Source organism: Haliotis rubra, unplaced genomic scaffold (genome assembly GCF_003918875.1).
Source record: "Haliotis rubra isolate DU_JTF1 unplaced genomic scaffold, ASM391887v1 Scf732, whole genome shotgun sequence".
Classification (NCBI taxonomy): domain Eukaryota; kingdom Metazoa; phylum Mollusca; class Gastropoda; order Lepetellida; family Haliotidae; genus Haliotis; species Haliotis rubra.
The window spans coordinates 228,935-248,907 of NW_025767449.1; the positions used below are offsets into that span (position 1 = coordinate 228,935).

At 41.8% G+C, this 19,973-nt stretch overlaps 1 protein-coding gene across 1 annotated transcript; it reads right to left on the bottom strand.

Annotated features, from left to right (window-relative positions):
• Positions 1-1,162: 1,162 nt before the first annotated feature.
• On the bottom strand, positions 1,163-18,642 carry LOC124259692. Its single transcript, XM_046693883.1, has 19 exons — positions 18,442-18,642; positions 14,965-15,041; positions 14,662-14,777; positions 13,162-13,251; positions 12,440-12,580; positions 11,545-11,660; positions 10,858-10,958; positions 10,368-10,456; positions 9,170-9,285; positions 8,501-8,625; positions 8,138-8,227; positions 7,228-7,400; positions 5,617-5,712; positions 4,647-4,775; positions 3,630-3,776; positions 2,800-2,884; positions 2,096-2,208; positions 1,728-1,881; positions 1,163-1,294 (listed from the first exon to the last, which is right to left on the bottom strand). Exons 1-19 carry the CDS (start codon positions 18,543-18,545, stop codon positions 1,233-1,235), a joined length of 2,124 nt encoding a protein of 707 aa, XP_046549839.1. The 5' UTR covers positions 18,546-18,642; the 3' UTR covers positions 1,163-1,232.
• Between the last annotated feature and the right edge of the window lie 1,331 nt (positions 18,643-19,973).

Below are 19,973 nucleotides of genomic sequence, written 5' to 3' on the forward strand. Positions count from 1 at the left end.
AGTCTGTGACGTCTTAGTTAAGGTCATGCTGCCTACACCTTGCCATAAAATATAGAAATACGATGTTCTTACAGTTTAAAATTAAAATTCAGTTGTAAATACCATTTTCTTATGAAACAAGGAATTGGAAATTAGTGTAACCATAGTTGTTTGTGATGTCTATTTTCACTTTCCCACGAGAAAATTCGGATCGGCTGAAAAGTAAGTCATTGTCTGAATAGGTTAATGAGACTCATGTTTCGGTTTAAATGTTATTATGTTTTAAATTTTGAATCGTTTTTGAACAACCTCGTAATCCATGTAATCTTTTGAGATTTGATTGCATTTTCTACGCTTGGCACTCTCAGTCCCCCAGTTTTGACTGATTTGCTAAGTGTTTTTCTACTTATCCTATCTGGTCTATTTTGCCAAATAAATTTAAAGAATTCTGAATTTAAATCTATTATAAATGTTTTGTTTGGATTGGGGAGAGATGAAAATAAATGATTCAGTTTAGGTAGTATAAGACTTTTCAATACAGTATTTCTACCTACAGGTGTACTGACCATTTCTTCATCGACAGTCGTACCTCCTTTAATTTATCTTTGTAGCTTCTGTCCACCATTTCTGCCAAATTATGCGTGAAGATGATGCTAAGGAGAGTTAATTCAGTTTCATTCCAATTCAATTTCCATTTTTGCATAAGATTTAATTAGAATTTCCAGGGATCCTATTTTCATTACTTGCGTTTTGTTTGTGTTAATTTGTAAACCGGAAAATGATGCACAGGGTGGTAGGATTTGCAGCGTGTTCTTCAGGCAAATTTCATAGAATTGTGTGCGTGGCGGCTAATTATACAGGTATTCCAGGACGTGCGTTCATAAATGTCTTACCTCCATTTGGGCTATTTAGACCCAATAGAATTTATTGTTGTAGATAATTGCGTTGGTGTTTATTTTCATACTTTACTGACATTATGTCCGCGCGTTTTATATGTAAACATTTTACTCAAGCCTATCGGAAGGAATCTCAAGTCCTTCACCTTTAAACCCGATTAGCAAACAATCTAAACACGTGGTCAACATAATGCATATCTTTCAAGGGCGTTTATGGACCTTTATCAAGGACCATTTGGCCAAACAAACAGACAAAATACAATTTGTCTCAATGATTCAATCAACGCTTCTCGAAGCATATCTTTATCTACATAATTAAATACATTTAGTCGTGTCTTGAAAAGTTCAGCATGGGCATTATCCGATGATAGATCCAGTACATGAAGCCGGGTGTACCGTGCTGTGATATTGTGGTAGAGCTGTAAGATAACAGATGAACAAGATTGCTACCTCCCCAATTCAGTCTCGCCGTAGAGCAATTTCACCTTGTACCCTCTGAGATCATGAACACATTTAAACCTGTTTTGCTACCAGTTAATCTATCATAAGCATAAACTGGTCTTTCTCTGATTTAACCTTCTAGGCTACCTAGTTGTGCAAGTTTTGACTGACTGAGTTTGGTTTTACGCCGCTTTTAGCAATATTCCAGCAACATCACGGCGCGGGACACCAGAAATGGGTTTTACAGATTGTACCCATGTGGGGATTCGAACCCGGGTCTTCGGCGTGACGAGCCAACGCTTTAACCACTAGGCTACCCCACCGCCCCTCAAGTTTTGAATGTAAGGGTATTAATGTTAGGTTGAAGCTGACATTCAAACCATCGAGCCTGCAAGTGCCATATACATGTACCTGTCTGGATATATTTAGGTCCTGTAGGTTGCCGTGGTCCTACGGCATTGATATTGATGGGTTGGGGAACTGAGTTTTGATTGGCCCAGGTTTCTATCGAACACCGGAACCGGAAGTCGTATTCACGAGGAGACCAAAACTCAGCAGGGTTGGCCTGTAATACAAAACGAACATAGCCGACATTATGGAGGGACTCTCACAGCTGTCCTTTCGCACATCTGTCACCAGTCATTAAACATGCTCAATAAAGCAGATTTTATAACAGCACAATAGGCAGACATTGAAATTCCCCGCAAACAAATTAAATGTCAAAGACAAAATTGTAAAGAAGGTTATTTGAAGGTAATAGTGAGAAAGCAATGCCTTACATTGAAGTTATCGTGAATGTCGTAGTATTCCGTCTTGTTGAGGCCAGTGCCATGGTATTCAACGATATTTGGCCCACGTTTGTTGTAGAAAACGTTGTCGTAGATCTGATTGCCTTGAAACAGTAATGGTGAGGGAATTAATGAATGGGTTGGTGTCTTCGCTGGTGAATGCTCAGATCTGTTTGTTTGTTTATTTATTGTTTAATACCACAAATCCAGTGACTGATATCATGAGCATCGATCGACGCAATCAGGATACGATGACATGTGTCAACCAAGTCAGCGAGCCTGAATACCCCTTACGACAAGCACGGGTTTCTGAAGATCAATTCTGACTCATATCTTCAGGGATAAAATGTGCGAACACGTGACTGAATACTTGAGTTAGTTCCTGAACACTGACCCTCACTAACTGTATCGATGTTGGAGTAGAAGCATGAAATTTCTAAAGATGAATACATTGTGCCCAGTTTCTACCCCTGAAGAGGTTATTCAGTTTCAAATTTATCAACAACAATTACATACTCAAAACGTTACAAAGAGGATTGTCAGCGCTGTGACTTTCCGTCAGTAATCAAGAGTCTGCTTGTATGTTGAAGCATGTATATTGTATCAACATTAAGTCAACATTCATCACCATATCCATCCTCAAAAACGTTACCATGACGTCTGTCAGCACCGGGTCTTAAAGATTACTATCTTACCCATTGGATAGGTAGGATGATTGGAGTCGATGGTGGCCAGTTTGGGGTACCTGGCTGACCATGGCTTGGTCTTGTAGGGTTGAGCCTGAAATCAGCCAGTAATGGGTGACAGGGTTGGAACTGCCCCAGATGAACATGAAGTCAGAATTGCTTCACATCACATCAGGATTTACGCAAATTCCGCAATTATATAAATCGAGTTAACCGGACCTCAGAATCTGTTCGAAAAGTAAGGCTTAATATACCAGGTAACAGGGTCTTCAGCAAGTTTGAGTTGATGTTGGAGGGCTTGCACAATAAAACTCGCATTAATTCCGATTGTTACAAGCACAAACTCACAGGGCTGGTTGGTAGGTTTGTGGTTTAACTCCACACGCAGCAATATTCCAAATGGGATACGATGACATGTGTCAACAAAGTCAGCGACAAGCATGGGTTGCTGAAGATCAATTCTCACCAGGATCTTCACGGGTTCAAACTCACAGGGAATTTATGCACGATTTACCATCATGCTTAACCGTTAACCTGACCAGAGAAACATACTTATTTTTTGCTTGATATTGTGTTTGTTGTTTAGCAATACTCAAACTATATGACGTCTTTCTGTAGACAATTGAGTCTGGACCAGACAATCCAGAGATTGACATCATGAGCATCGATCTACGCAATTAAAAAACGGTGACATGCATCAACCAAGTCAGCGAGCCTGACCACCCGATCCGTTCAGTCGCCTCTTACGACAAGTATGGGTTGCCGAAGACCAATTCTAACCCGGATCTGCACGGGTAAAATCTGATACAGAAGATCCTGGGGGGTAATGCTATGACTACCCTTAGTCTGTCATACAGCGTCCCGTTGTTGCTAGCGTACAGGATACCACGGCCGTCAACGTTGAGGGGGTAGTTCACTGCGTCGTAGAACACGTTGTAGCGTATGATGTTGTCACGGCCGCCACCAATGTTGGTATGGTATTGATTCTGTCATGAAAATATATTTGGTAATCAAAGATTGCATCTAATATGACATCTCTGTGTGACCGTGCATTAGGAGCCGTGGGGTAGTTTAGTGGTCAACGCTTTCGCCCGTCGCACCAAAGACCCGGGTTCGATTCCATACATGGGTACAATGTGTGAAGCAAATGTCTGGTGTCGCCCGCCGTGATTATGCTGGAATGTTGCTAAAACCATGAAACCGTGAGACCATACTCACTCATGAATCAGTTTACTGTAAATTACAACTAAAAACACTTGCGAACACTGTCATTTTTGGTGTCAGAACTCCCGATATTTACTCAGTTAATCTGTCATAGCTAATCTGTTAGTTAATCAAGGCGAGTCATGTCATACTTGTGGCGACAGGCATTATGAGTGAGTGAGTTTAGTTTTGCGCCGCACTCAGCAGTATTCCAGCTATATAGCGGCGGTCTGTAAATAATCGAGTCTGGACCAGACAATCCAGTGATCAACAGCATGAACATCGATCTGCGCAATTGGGAACCAATGACATGTGTCAACCAAGTCAGCGAGCCTGACCACCCGATCCCGTTAGTCGCCTCTTACGACAAGCAATGGTTACTGTAGATCAATATTCTAACCTGGACCTTCACGGGTCGACAGGAATTAAGAGGCATGATTTCTTAACTATAGTAATATGAAGAATCGAGTGTCATTTTACTTATTTTGAGTAATATAGCTTTTGTATGTTGTTTAACGATGCACTTTCCAATATTCTAGCTATATGACAGCGGTCTGTAAATATTCGAGTCTGGACACGACAATACAGTGATTGAAGACCAAGTCTAAATATTTTCTTGTGATAAATACCCAACTGTGACTTCGCTTGTTTACCTGAAAGAAGACGTTGTGTTCGATGAGGACGCCGGAGAACTGGTCGTCCAGCATGATGCCCCTGTTCTCCGCCCCTGGCATGTTCTTGACCACGTTGTGGATGTAGTTGTATCGGATGACGTTGCCACGCTGAATTGACATGAAACAATTACAATATTACAATATTCCTGCAGCATCACGGCGGGGGACACCAGATATGGGCTTCACACATTGCACCCATGTGGGGAATCGAACCCGGGCCTTCGGCGTGACGAGCGAACGCTTTAACCACTTGGCTACCCCACCGCTATGTGGATAGTTGTAATGAATAGTGTTATTGTAACTGGGGATATTGTTCATTCGGACCATATGTTCAACTTCAAAATAAATAAACTGTTGTTATTTAAGAAAATGTTCTTAGACATTCATTAGTTTCAGCGATTTTATCACCATATTTACGAACTGTCACCACAAAATAGGAGACATCGTCCTTATTCTAAATTTGTTTCCAAGAAACGACTTAGTTGAGTCAAGACAATGTTAGCTAAACATTGCGATAAGGTTGCACATGTACCTTAGATGGCCATATAACCACTTCGTTTTGGACAAATTAGCCAGTTTGCAGCAATTACTTAAAACCAGTTGAAAGTATCGGTAAATTAAATCTGAAATGTCACTTCTTTGGGCAAAAACTAGGTATTTGCAGCAATTGCTTTAAACGAATTGGTAAATTAAACTTGAATTTGATTGACTTTTCGGAAGATACCAAGACAGTTGACCTATTCACCTACGTGGAATTATGCATTCCAAAAGAATACCATTGTCAAAGCGTTTTTGTCGTTATGGTTACATATAGATAAAATTTCAATTCAAGGTAAATATACTGTACTCAGAAAACCTCACATTTCAAAACCCATGAAGTTTATCTCGTCACTTTGGGAATTAACAGCTGATGTTTTGTAGCTATAAATAGATTTTCGGTTCTACTCACTCCAGACCAGTCTCTTCCAGCAATGATCCCGCCGCAGTCGGTGCTGTTCACACACATATGGTGGATGTGGTTGTACTCAACGATGTTGTCGTTACCCTGTCAAAAACATGTGTTTGGACTCAGGGCAGCATATTAAGTTTCTGTGTTTCTCATCGCCCGATCGACCTTTCTAATTATGTTGGCGACACCCCCAAAATCTTCTTCTTATTATTTCCAACACCGCCGATTCAAACCTAAAACGTACCGCCTCGTCATATAAAGTGTTTATCTTTGATCAGTCGCTGCCACAAGTCCAAAAAATGCGAGAAATTGTAATAAGAATTACAATAAATGAGAATCAAGAAGAACATTATACAGATAATGTTGTCTTTTTTTGTATTCCCAGACCGACCCACCCATGTTCAGAATTTGGTGGCTACGTGAAACAAGGAACAATTATGTCCTCTATGTGTTTGCAATGTGTAGTTTGACTCACCAATGAGAGATTATATCAAAAGCCATGCATTTTGTCGCCGATATGATGTCAGTTGGATGATCCCTACCATGCACCACTTACCTTAGTCCAGCATATAATATCTTTGAAACCTCAGTCTACACTTCACGGGTTTTAATACGTTACATTCATAACCGCCATATGCATTCACGGATGATAGAGGTCGTAGTTTATAGATGGTGGTGGATGATGATGATGATGATGATAGTGGTGGTGATAGTGGTGGTGATGATGATGATGATGATGATAGTGGTGGTGGTGATGATGATGAAAGTGGTGGTGGTGATGATGATGATGATAGTGGTGATGATGATGATGATGATAGTGGTGATGATGATGATGATGATAGTGGTGATGATGATGATGGTGATGGTGATGATGATGATGATGATGATGATCCCAACCAAACATATATAGAATATATTCATTATATTTTTCACTAATTAATGCCTTTGAAGGGCATCGCGGGTTGGAATAAACTACGTTCACAAGCGCCAGTGTATTCTCGGATTACAGAGAAATGAAGTTTATGGATGATGATGCGAATCGATGAAAGTAATTGTCACACTTCTCTACAGCGCTGCAATTTCTGAGAAGAGTTTCTTTAGCCCACCAGGAATATATGTTTGTTTGTTCGAATCAGCCATACTGACTTTGTTTCAAGGTTCAGCTCCACAACCCTGGATCGCCGTAATATAAATGTAAAACTATTCAAGAGGCATGAAAGCAACTTTGTACTTGCACATAATGAGAGACCCGTGAAGATCCTGGTTAGATGGTCCTCAGCAACCCATTCTTGTCGTAAGAGGCGACTAACAGGATCGGGTGGTCAGGCTCGCTGACACGTTGAACATGTCATCGTATCCCAATTGCGTAGATCGATGCTCATGCTGCTGGTCACTGGATTGTCTGGTCCAGACTCAAGTATTTACAGACCGCCGCCATATAGCTGGAATATTGCTGTGTTCGGCGTTAAACAACCAACCAACCAACAACACATAATGACTCAGTGAGATGATCTTCTTTGGTAAGTCCAAAATAAAGCGAGTTTTAAAGTAATAAACTACGAGGCATTATATATCATTTGTAAACTGATGAGTATAGATTATTCAGCATACCGCCAACCACATCCCGGTGTATTGGCCGTCGTGCATGTGGTTGTGACGGGCGATGTTGCCGGCACCATCGAAAAATATAGCATTGTAACCCACGCCCCCAACACGTCCAAACTTCCAGATGTGGTTGTCCTCAACAATGTTGCCAGATGGTGTTAAAGTCTTCCGGTCTCCACCTGCCAGTTTACAAAAATAATGAAACGATCAAATTAGACATCTTTAAATGGTTGTGATAAAAATAAATGATAATCAAAGACCACCAGGATGAACGCCGATGTTAATGTCCTTTAGCTTCAGTCTTTTTTTATTGTGTATTTATTTGGATTATTACATTATAATGTGAAGGTAACAGGTAGTAGCTAATCTGTTCATTGAACCGTAAATGTTCGGCTGTCTGCGAATTGCCTGTCTGCGTAATGGGAGGATACCTCCTCGTCCTAACCTGACTGGCTAATGAACTGTTGTTTGATTTGGCTAACTAATTGTTAATTGATTTGTTGCCTGCTATGCACAAGGATTAACTCGATAAAACAAACATTTGCTAATGAAATATTATGTTGGTTAGTAAGTCCAGCCAATCCCATTGTCAGAATGATCATGAGTGAGTGAGTGAGTTTAGTTTTACGCCGCACTCAGCAATATTCCAGCTATATGGCGGCGGTCTGTAAATAATCGAGTCTGGACCAGACAATCCAGTGATCAACAGCATGAGCATCGATCTGCGCAATTGGGAACCGATGGAATGATTATGAAATTATATTTTCACACACTGTTTACAGGTGAGTTGTTATGGACGGATACACGTCAATCGAAGGGTTGATAGCCTGGGATCACAGCGATGATGTCGACGTGAGTTATAACAAACCGTATGCTTAAACAATAGGAAATCCAAGTATGTAAACTGCATCGTTACCCGTCAAGTTGACACCACCATTAGTGTAGTGGATGTCGCAGCGGGATACGGTGACGTTGTTGCTGTCGCTGAGGCTAACGCCATAAGCACCTGAGAATAAAGGTGAAAAGTGACACAAATAAAAGATTATAAATCATTTTTAAAAAGATGCTAAGTTCGGACGGTGTCATCATGGAGATCTTCAAGGAAGTATTACCAATAAAATACCCTTACCTTAAACACTGAAACTCATACCATAGGTGTATGCCACTATAAGCTAAACATATCAGCAATGCCTTTGCAGGAAATATGTTGATCTTATGATTATGATCCCCTCCAGAAAGTGATTTTCTTCACACAACATAAATAGTTTTAAGAACCAACCCAAATTCCTAATTTCCAAGTTTTGAATGTTGATGTCGTGAACAGCTGCTCCAGTAATACCAGCTTTGCGACACGCCTCCAAAGTGAAACCCTCAAAATTGAGGTTACTCACTCCTCGGTCCAAGCTGCCAGATAAATACAAATATAATGAATCAAAATATCGTTAAGGAAATCATGCATCATGCATCATGCATCTTGCATCTTGGCAAAAGTCTAATCTGAAGATAGATGCTTAAAGTGACAAAAACGTTTCCTTTCAACCAATTCAAAGTTTCATCAACAAATTTACTACATTACTGGTGTGTGCAAAGGACATCATTACTTTGAAAGTAAAGCTATAAATGATATTTTCATTGGAACAATAAGGCAAGGTATTACATTGGTCTACGGACATGATTACTTACTGTGATGTACAGTAAAAACCAGTTTACAACCCAGCAAAGATGCTTACCGAAGTATACCTTCAAAATATACGGCATTTGCCACCTCACTTCATAGCTTTTTGACGAGGTGTCATTCATATGCTCTTGAAGAAGACTGTCTGGCGTGTTGACAGGGAGCTGTTGGCATCCAATGAAGGTGGGGACACGCCAGGTCTGCTGAAGGATTCCGTTGTCTATCACTTATACTTACGAGTTAACGATTGTGGCGTGAGACAAAGACAAGTACCTGATGCAGTCGTTGATCAGAGACACCGTGATGACGTCAGAGGAGGACAAGGTGCCCGTCTGCGTGTTGGGCCAGATGTATAGGTTGCCGCTGGATCGGTCTAGATAGTACTCTCCCTGTAGAGAAGGTAACGCGGGATATTAACTGAGGACAAAACAGTAGTAATAATATGGATTGGGGAAAATCACTTGGTGCTGCAGAGTGAACAGCCTCCAAACTGGCAGGTGAAACATGATGGGAAATAATAGCCATCGTCTGGAACAGCCCCTCATTTCCGCAGGTTTTGGAAGGGATATGTACAGGGTCTCCATGGATGTATTCGAGATATGGGCAAGCAGCCGGAGATGGAGAAGAAGGGACAGGCGAAGGAGAAGGGGGACAGGCGAGGATAAGAAGAAGGGGGCGTGAAGGACAGGAGAAAGACGTAGAACAGGAAGTCGAGGGAGGAAAGAAAGAAGCAGGGGGAAGTGAGAAAAGGAACAGAGGAAAAATTAACAAGATGCGGAGGTAGTGAACGGGAGGGGAAAAGGGCAGAAGGGAGATGAAGAGGAAGATAGAGAAGGGCATAACGGCGACATGACAGTAGAAATCGATTGAGGATATTCACTTGGTAGCTGCAAAAAGTATTTTTTGTATCGGGAAAACATGGAAGTGATGCAGCGACAATTGCATCCAAACGACCAGTGATAATAGAAACGTTAATCTATCGCATCATATGGCATCATTTCCTTAAGATTTTAGGTACGTAAGCAGTGTGAAATTTAGGCATTTGGAGGGATTTGATGGAGAAGAAAGAACAGGTGAAGGAGGAGAAAGGCAAAAGGGTGGTGAAAGATAAGGTGAAGAAAACGAAAGGAAGAAGATGGTAGAGAGGAGATGAATCGGCCTAAATTAATGAGAGAGAGAAGAAAGAAGTTAGTGAGTGAGTTTAGTTTTACGCCGCACTCAGCAATATCCCAGCTATATGGCGGCGGTCTGTAAATAATCGAGTCTGAACAGCATGAGCATCGATCTGCGCAATTGGGAACCTTTGACATGTGTCAACCATGTCAGCGAGCCTGACCATCCGATCCCGTTAGTGAAGAAGAAAGAAGTACTGGATGAGAAGGGAAAGGAGAGAATGGGTAGAGGAGGAGACGGAAGAAAAGGGAGGGAAAGGAGAAAATAGTGGGGAGAGGAGGGAGGGAGTTCCTCTCACCGGCTGATCCAGCTCAGATAGCATGTTGATAACCCGGAAGTAGCCACCCTGATTGTCAGCATAGGCGAGATGAGCCGGGTTGTAATGACCTGGACACAACGGAACAAATGTGAATCGCCATACTATTTACGGATCTCGTATTGGTGGGTCAAATACCATATAACTGCAATAAATAGGGCTCATTATGAAATTTCAAAGTAATCTACCTGCTCAATGTATAATTTACTTCAAAATTTTGCAGTGACTTTTGGACACCATATGAACGTGTTATCTTCCGAGTTGCTGACATCCACCACTATTCTACTAAAATGGGATTAAAAGGATATTCAACTTCATCGAGAGAAAAATGTCCAACAACATTTACTTTTACATGTATACCATTAACAAGCATATTTCCGACCCGAGTCAATGAGCGTATCAATTGCATCCCGTGGAGACAAATAAACAACTTCCATACAAACAAATACAGATGGTACTTAGCTCTACTAACCTATTCTAAGGCCATAGTTGGTGTCGTTTGCCAGGGTGATCTGGTGTTTGTTGATGTCAATGTTGCTGATCCCTACACCATCGTCCGCCCAGCTAAAATACCTGCACAGACAGCATTGAACATTCTTAGACCATCCTTCCATATGTTACCATGGACTTGATTTGTCCCCGATTGCATTGTCCCTGGGAGCATCTGTGAAATGCTTTGGAACCACAGCACTGCTTGTTGCAGTTCAGCAAGAGTTGCAAAACCTTCCTCAACGCGTCCTTGAGGATATCATTGCCTCCACACTTGGCGGAAACACAAGATTCTGACATTTTAGTCTCTCGTATTGTCTCCTGTGTAGTCAGTGAGTTTAGTTTTACGTCGCTTTTAGCAATATTCCAGCAATATCACGGCAGGGGACACCACAAATGGGCTTCAAACATTGTACCCATGTGGTGAATCGAACCCGGGTCTTCGGCATGACGAGCCAACGCTTTAACCACTAGTCCACCCCACCGCCCCGTCTCCTATGGCATATGTTTAGCCACATTGTTCTGCTTCTATCAGTCATATTCATTATGTTAATAAACTGATAAACCCATGTTAGTTTTCTTTTTTAAAAGTACTCATGAGTTCAAAACACATTGTTATAGTTTTCAGTAAAAAGTATTTTGAGGTTGTGAAAGTCATGTTCACTGTTACCAGAATCCGTAAGCCCATGGCTCTTTCTCGTTCACCCATCTGGCGTCTTCTTTCGAGTTGTAGGTGAACACCCTGCTACGTCTCCCGCCAGGTACACTGACCAGATTCAAGAATTTCTGCAATAATAAGATTTGTGTATAATGTGCAATAAAATGCCAGGCAACACTGCATGCTCAAAAAGCTAACAACACACACTTCTATGTACACTAGCGTTTTAATTGAGGCTATTCGGAGGGCAACTGGAAGTGTTAATGCTCTGTGTCTAAAGCATTATCCGGTTTCAACGAGTTACTCTCAGAGCGGAGATGCCTGTCTCCCTGTCCTCTCAGCAGGAAGCTGTGGCTACCAGAGGAGTGTAGATACGCCATCAGCGTAAAAGTGAATCGGTATATTGAACTGACTGACAACGTCTCACAGATATGAAAAGGACGGAAGCGGAAACAGTTCCCTGAGAATCCTAGCATGTTACCTCGACAAATTAGTACACACTGCTTCCAAAGGCACATTGTAAAGGTCTTTACCCATGAAGACCAAGGTTAGAATTGATCTTCAGTTACCCGGGATCGGGGTGGTCAGACTCGCTGACTTGGTTGACACATGTCATCGTAATTGCGTAGATTGATGCTCCTGATATCACTCACTGGATTGCCTTGTCTAGATGCGATTATATACAGACCGCCGTCATATAGCTAAAATATTGCTGAGTGCGGCGTTAAACAACAAACAAACAAATAGTTCTAAGGATTCATCAACGCAGACGACTAACGACTAAGAGACGACTAACGGGATCAGATGGTCGGGTTTGCTAACTTGATTGATGCATTTCATCGTATCCCAGTTAGATCAACGCCGCTGATGATGTCAAACACTGGATTGTCTGGCCCTGCTTTCCTACCTCATTGGGGTACTGGGCCAGTCTAGCTGGTAGCCCGTTGATGAAGATCTCCAACCATGACGTCCTGGACACGTAGAAGCCGAACTTAGACATCGTGCCGTAATCTGTGACGCCGGCACTAGGGAGGTGTAGCTGCAACACCTACAACGCAGGAACAGACTCCCATACTCCTGCATGCTGCATCTTCTGAGCTGACATTTCTGGGCTTCCATTGCATATAGTGAGCGCAAGATTGACAGATGTTTAAACCTACTTTCCAACGTGATTTCAACCTTTTATCTCCATCTCAATGTTTGCTACATTTGACATCAACGAGGTGTTTCAATACTAGAGTAGAGTTCACGATAGTTAATGTGTTCTTGTATCAGTAAGGGGCGGTGGGGTAGCCTAGTGGTTAAAGCGTTGGCTCGTCACGTCGAAGACCCGGGTTCGAATTCCCCACATGGACACAATGTGTTAAGCCCATTTCTGGTGTCCCCAGCCGTGATGTTGCTGGAATATTGCTAAAAGCGGCGTAAAACTAAACTCAGTCAGTCAGTCTTGTATCAGTAAAATGTGTTCAATATGCAATCGTGATCAAACATATACAATAATTATTCAAAAGCGACAAGTTTAAAGTCAATTTCTGGTATCCCCCGAAGTGATATTGCTGGATTATTGCTAAAAGCGGCGTAAAACTATATTCACTCATTCACTCAAAAACGAGAGCATGTTGGTACAACCTTTGATCTTGAACTTGGTGGTAGTACGTTCAGCACACTGCTGTCTGTCACGTGGGTGAACAGGTTTGCGGGGATCTGCTTGCCTCCTGTCTGGTAATAACATAATAGAAGAATATTGTTATACAAAATTTTACAAAAGCTTGAAATTATTTTATTGCATTTCGTCATGAACAAAACGGTTAAATTTTAAGTTCCACTTAAATGAAGATACCTTCCCACTGAAGATACAGGGTATGAACTGTTTGGAGTAGTAGAGTACTGAGGTAGTCATTTCTCAAACATCTCCGCTCACAAAGTTCATCTCACCACGTGGACCTCCCCACTCACCACGTGTGTTCACACTCACCACGTGGACCTCTCCACTCACATGTGTTCACACTCACCACGTGGACCTCTCCACTCACCACGTGGACCTCCCTACTCACCACGTGGACCTCCCCACTCACCACGTGGTCCTCCCCACTCACAACGTGGACCTTCCCACTCACAACGTGGACCTCCACACTCACCACGTGGACCTATCCACTCACCACGTGGACCTGCCCATTCACCACGTGGACCTCTCTCACATGTTTTACACTCACCAGATGGACCTCCTCCCCTCACCACATGGTGGACCCACCACAGGTGGACCTCCCTATTCACCACGTGGACCTCTCCAGTCACCATGTGGACCTCCCCACTCACCACGTGGACCTCCCCACAGGTGGACCTCCCTATTTACCTCGTGGACTTCTCCACTCCCCACGTGGACCTCACCACTCACCACGTGGACCTTCCCAGTCATCTCGTGTGTCCCCACTCGCCAAGTGGACCTCCCCACTCACCTCGTGTATCCCCACTCACCACGTGGACCTCCCCAGTCATCTCGTGCGTCCCCACACACCACGTGGACCTCCCCAGTCATCTCGCGTGTCCCCACCATACCACGTGGACCTCCCCTGTCACCTCGTGTGTCCCCACTCACCACGTGGACCTCCCCACTCACCAAGTGGACCTCCCCAGTCACCTCGTGTGTCCCCACTCACCACGTGGACCTCCCACTCACCACGTGGACCTCCCCACTCACCACGTGGACCTCCCCAGTCATCTCGTGCGTCCCCACACACCACGTGGACCTCCCCAGTCATCCTCACCTCGCGTGTCCCCACCCACCACGTGGACCTCCCCTGTCACCTCGTGTGTCCCCACTCACCACGTGGACCTCCCCACTCACCAAGTGGACCTCCCCAGTCACCTCGTGTGTCCCCACTCACCACGTGGACCTCCCCACTCACCACGTGGACCTCCCCACTCACCACGTGGACCTCCCCAGTCACCTCGTGTGTCCCCACTCACCACGTGGACCTCCCCTGTAACCTCGTGGACCTCCCCAGTCACCTCGTGTGTCCCCACTCACCACGTGGACCTCCCCAGTCACCTCGTGTGTCCCCACTCATCACGTGGACCTCCCCACTCACCACGTGGACCTCCCCAGTCACCTCGTGTGTCCCCACTTACCACGTGGACCTCCTGGTCCTTATAAGCTCTGAAGGTGACCGGCTGGGTGTAGGCGTGGGTGAAGTGTAGGGTGGAGTGCAGGTTGTGGTAGCCTCCCATCAGCTCCACGTACACCGCTGACAGCGGAAGTAAGCAAGAAAACATTAAAATCAAATATATTATTGAATGAATTTGTGTCATTCTCTTATATTTCAGATTTCATTAAAAAAAAAAATTTTACAACTTGTCAATAAGGTAAATTAGTTTATTCATGCAAAACTTTGAAACAAACATTCCGAAAGGTGAGCTGCAGAACCTACTCACTGTTGCCCTTGATGCCACTGCTGTCCAGTAACTGTCTGGCCTTGTCCAGGGTGGCGACCGGATGGGAGACATCCAACCTGGGAAGGATGAACGGTCCATGTTACTCGCTGTTTGAAATGGCATCATAACAATTCAAGATGTAAGTCATCCCACGTTCCAAGTATTTTGGTTCTGTTCCAGTATTTGGATACCTTATCTTATCAGACAACGAACAAACACACCTCGGCTAAAGTGAACGTTTAAACCCGAAGAACTTTGGTGGTTTTCTGACACTTTGTCCTGGAATCCAACCATTTACATATTCAGCATCCAGTACAAAGGTGTAACTATATCAGTCTTGTATGAACAGTAATACAATGGTGATAATGTAAGCACATGTATTGATTGATTGATTGATTGAATGAATGAATGAATGATTGATTGATTGATTGGTGTAAGCACATGATTTGTATGCAGTCTCCGGAAACAGCAGTAAATTGTGTTTTTAACATCCGTATATATACCCTGTCCAAACCAAGGCCCCTAATTATACATAACTTCTTAAAGCTGCAGTTTAAATCTATTACTCTAAATCTTAAATCCACATTTGAAACCGGATCGATATTGTAAATTATTGGTAACGTTTCACTGTGTGAATAGAAGAAATGCTATCGTTGAGAAAGTCATCGTTGATCTCACATGTTTACTCAGTAAACATCAGACAGTAATTACTCTCAGTTTTGACAAATTGACATGCACCTCTAAAGACAGAGATGTAGCTATCCTGTATGCTGCCCAGGTGGGTAGCCTAGTGGTAGCTCGTCACACCGAACACCGAAAATATTTTCAATAAAGTATATATATATCTGTTTGAAAGTTTTTATTACTGTTTCAACTGAAATGGTTGTACTTTTAAGACTACTTAAGAAAACATGTCTTTTACATAACAAGAGAAAGTGGTTAATAAACTTAAATTTGGCTGGGAAACAAAAATGAATAGCACAGGCGGCCACATTTATTTCTTCATTGAGAAAAGAGTTCAAGTAGAATTCCACACTCAACCACTGCAGAATTCTTTGACATGCTCACATTCTAGAAAAACATGTGATAAGCTTTCACTATTAGTTTTACAAAAGGAGCAAATATCCTCGTTCACTAGTTTTATCTGTTTTAGTTCCTTTTTGGTGTAGATTATGTGATGTAAGAATTTAAATTGGAATTCTAGTAGTTTTACATCTTTGGTGCAATACCTATAATGACGAAATATATCTTCAAGGGAGGAAAAACCACATTGAAGTTTTCAACCCATTTGTTACACATAGGTGGAAACTCGTCACAAGCAATAATGTTATCATAGAAAAATCTAGAACCCTTACCAGGTTTGAGAAAGTCTGTTAGCTTAGTACTTATCACCACATTTGAATTATTGATACATGTTTGGTCATTGATACAATTTTTACAATTAGGAGGAATGCAGCATAGTAATTTATGATAATTTAAAAACATGCCGCTAATATCAAAACCATTCTTCAGTTCAGCGAAAGTCATTAGACCGCTGTCGCTACATATGTCTTTTACAAAATAATTCCTTTACTATACCATTGTTTGATCAGAAAGGTTATATATTTAATATGATGATTGAGCAATAGGGGTTGGGACACAATATCGTTAATATTAGGAGAAATTTCTTTTTCTAGTCTTACATAGTTTGCCCAAGCCTTCAAAACACTTTGCCAATAAGGCTTCATACAGTGAATATGAGTATCAACATTGGCACCTATTGTGAATATTTCATCTATAGGAAAGTAACTTGGGTTCTTGAAATTAGGACTTTGAATACATCTTCTTAAATGTGATAACCTCAAGGCTTGAATAAATGCATTAATATCAATCATTCTGAGACCGCCTTCTTCATATATCCTATACAGGTTCTTTTTATCTTATCTGGTTTCCCATTCCATAAAAACTTGAAAAAGTTCTGTTTAAGTCCTTAATAAATGTTGTTGTTGTTTTTTTTTGGGGGGGGGTGGGATTCAGAAGAGAAGAGAAAATATGTACTAAGGTAGAGAGGGCTAAAGTCTTAATCACAGTTATTTTTCCAATTAGAGTTGATGATCTATGCTTCCATGAAGCCAAGATTCTATTTATTGTTTCCATTCGCTTTTTTGTATTTATCACCCAGAGGTCTTGCAAATTTGGATTTAGTGTAATGCCAAGGATTTCAAAGTTGCCAGCGTGCCAATCAAGGTCAAGGTTTTCACATAACTTTAACCTGTTACCTGCCATAGAACCAATCCAGATAGTTTTAGTCTTTTTAATGTTCATTTTGAGTCCAGACATTTGATAAAATTTATTCATTGTTTCCATAGCTGCCTTCAGACTAGCCTTGGAGCCATCAAGAAAAACTTGAGTATCATCAGCATATTGGCCTAGGTTATACTCTTGGTCACTTAGTAATATACCTTTGATGTCTTTATTTTGTCGGATCATATTACCTAGAATTTCAGCTACAAATAAAAATAAATAGGGTGATAGTGGGTCACCTTGTCTACAGCCTTGTTCATTTATAAAAGATGAAGACATGTGTCCATTTTGTACAATATAAGAGCTAGAATTTTTGGATAAGACTGAGATCCATTTTCTAAAGTTTGATCCAAAACCAGCATAATACAAGTCTTTAGAGACAGTATCAAAGGCTTTTTCAAAGTCTATGGGGAGTAACATTCCGCGTTTATTAATCTCCTTAAGTTCAAACATTATATCATATAGCAACCTAATGTTGCCACTGATACATCTACCTGGCATGAAACCTGTTTGGTTTGGTGTGGATAAGATGAGGAAGAGTTTTCTTTATTCTGTTAGTTAAACATGTACTGATTATTTTATACACCGAGTTCAGGAGAGAAATAGGTCTCCAGTTTTTAAGGTATTTCCTATTTTTATTAGGTTTAACCGGTTTGGGGATACATGTGATAACACCTCTGTTCATTGTAATAGGTAGCAATTTTTTTTCGTAAACAGCGGCGTAAACACTTAACTCATTCACTCGCTATGCTAGCCACGTAACAAATGTTCCATGAACGACGGAATAAAGGTTTTAGTTAAGCTTATTTGGGATAGTGTGTGCATAGTGTACAACGTTGTAAAGTGTATCAATTGACCTTGTTCATTTCTTGTGACCACGGTGTTCATCATTCAATATAATACCATTCAAATAAAAGTAGGGGATATTCCATTTTGCGAGCATACCACTAGCCAATGCCAATGCATATGAGAAATAGTATTATACATCCATACAGATGAAACATTTCCAAATGGATGGAATAAATTGTGACATTTTCCCTTAATTTCTCTTCATCATCTGTTTCCTCCTTGGCTTCATCATTTGCATTTTATGAATCTTGTAAATCCGATATCCCCTACTTTTTTTTAATGGTATAGTTCGGCATTTCGAACAACATTTAGCAGATAATCATCCCTCCAGAACCAAGCTCTTACCCCGAGTTCCCGTCTGATCCCTTGGGGCTGACATAGATGTGGACTGTCTTGGAGTGTCCCAGGGGCAACAACAGCCCCAGACACAGAGCCACTACCCACGTCATTGCTTGGGTGGAAGTGCAACTGAGTTAAAAACTACAAGAGCCCTATGGGTATATAGACAGCTGGACAATACTGGCTTCAGCTAGATAAGGGTGCACTAGCATTCCAGCAGTAGATCCTAGTCAGCCAGACAACTGTACTACTCTTAGCCTGTAAACGAATTTAGGATTAGATGAAAATTGCGGAAAGTTACTTTTAAAGGCAAATAAATATCGTTGAGGGTTGAAATAATGAAAGCAGCGACACCTTTTCCGTCTTAAAGCGGACTAAACTGCCCGATTCTGACTTTATCTCCAACGTGTATTATTAAATCACTATCAGTGATGACACCGTGTGTTCGTAAAAGGCACGAGGTTGTAATTTATGCAGTTTGTTTCGAGTACTCACTTACATTAACCTTGGTTGAAATTGGTTAACTCAAATTAACCTTGGCTGACACTGGTTAACTCAAGTTTTCCTTTATTGAAACGGGTTGACTCAAGTTATCCTTGACTGAAACTGGTTAACTGAAGTTACCTTTGATTGAGACTGGTTGACTCAAGATACCTTGGTTGAAGGTGGTTGGCCCATGTAATCCTTGGCTGACACTGGTTAACTCAAGTTGGTGGACACTGGTTAACTCAAGTTGGTGGACACTGGTTAACTCAAGTTATCCTTGACTGACAAAGGTTACATCAAGTTGGTGGACACTGGTTAACTCAAGTTATCCTTGACTGACACTGGTTAACTCAAGTTGGTGGACACTGGTTAACTCAAGTTATCCTTGACTGACACTGGTTAACTCAAGTTAAATTTGATTGACACTGGTTAACTCAAGCTACCTTTGATTGACACTGGTTAACTCAAGTTGGTGGACACTGGTTAACTCAAGTTGGTGGACACTGGTTAACTTAAGTTATCCTTGACTGACACTGGTTAACTCAAGTTGGTGGACACTGGTTTACTCAAGTTATCCTTGACTGACACTGGTTAACTCAAGTTAAATTTGATTGACACTGGTTAATTCAAGTTATCCTTGATTGACACTGGTTGACTCAAAATTGCACCTTGACTGACACTGGTTGACTCAAATTGCACCTTGACTGACACGGGTCAGCGTAATGATATGTTAGTTGAGGCCATTACACCTACGATAACATCGGTACCGGTGATGACGTAGGAGGTGCTGCGTCTGTGGCGGCTGCCGTTGCCCCTGAGTCACTTCAGGACAGACCACGTCAGGACAGTCCACATCTGTGTCAGCCCCCGGGCTCAGACGGAAGCTCAGCTTCAGGAAACAAAACCTGTGGCGTTATTCTCATCAGTGTTGTAATTCTCACTTCGGAATATTAATCTAAAGTTTATGATTTTGCTGGGTCCATCTGGCATTGCAGCTTAAACAAAATATGTAATATTTGTCTTTACCTATCATGAATTAGGAAAAAATATAG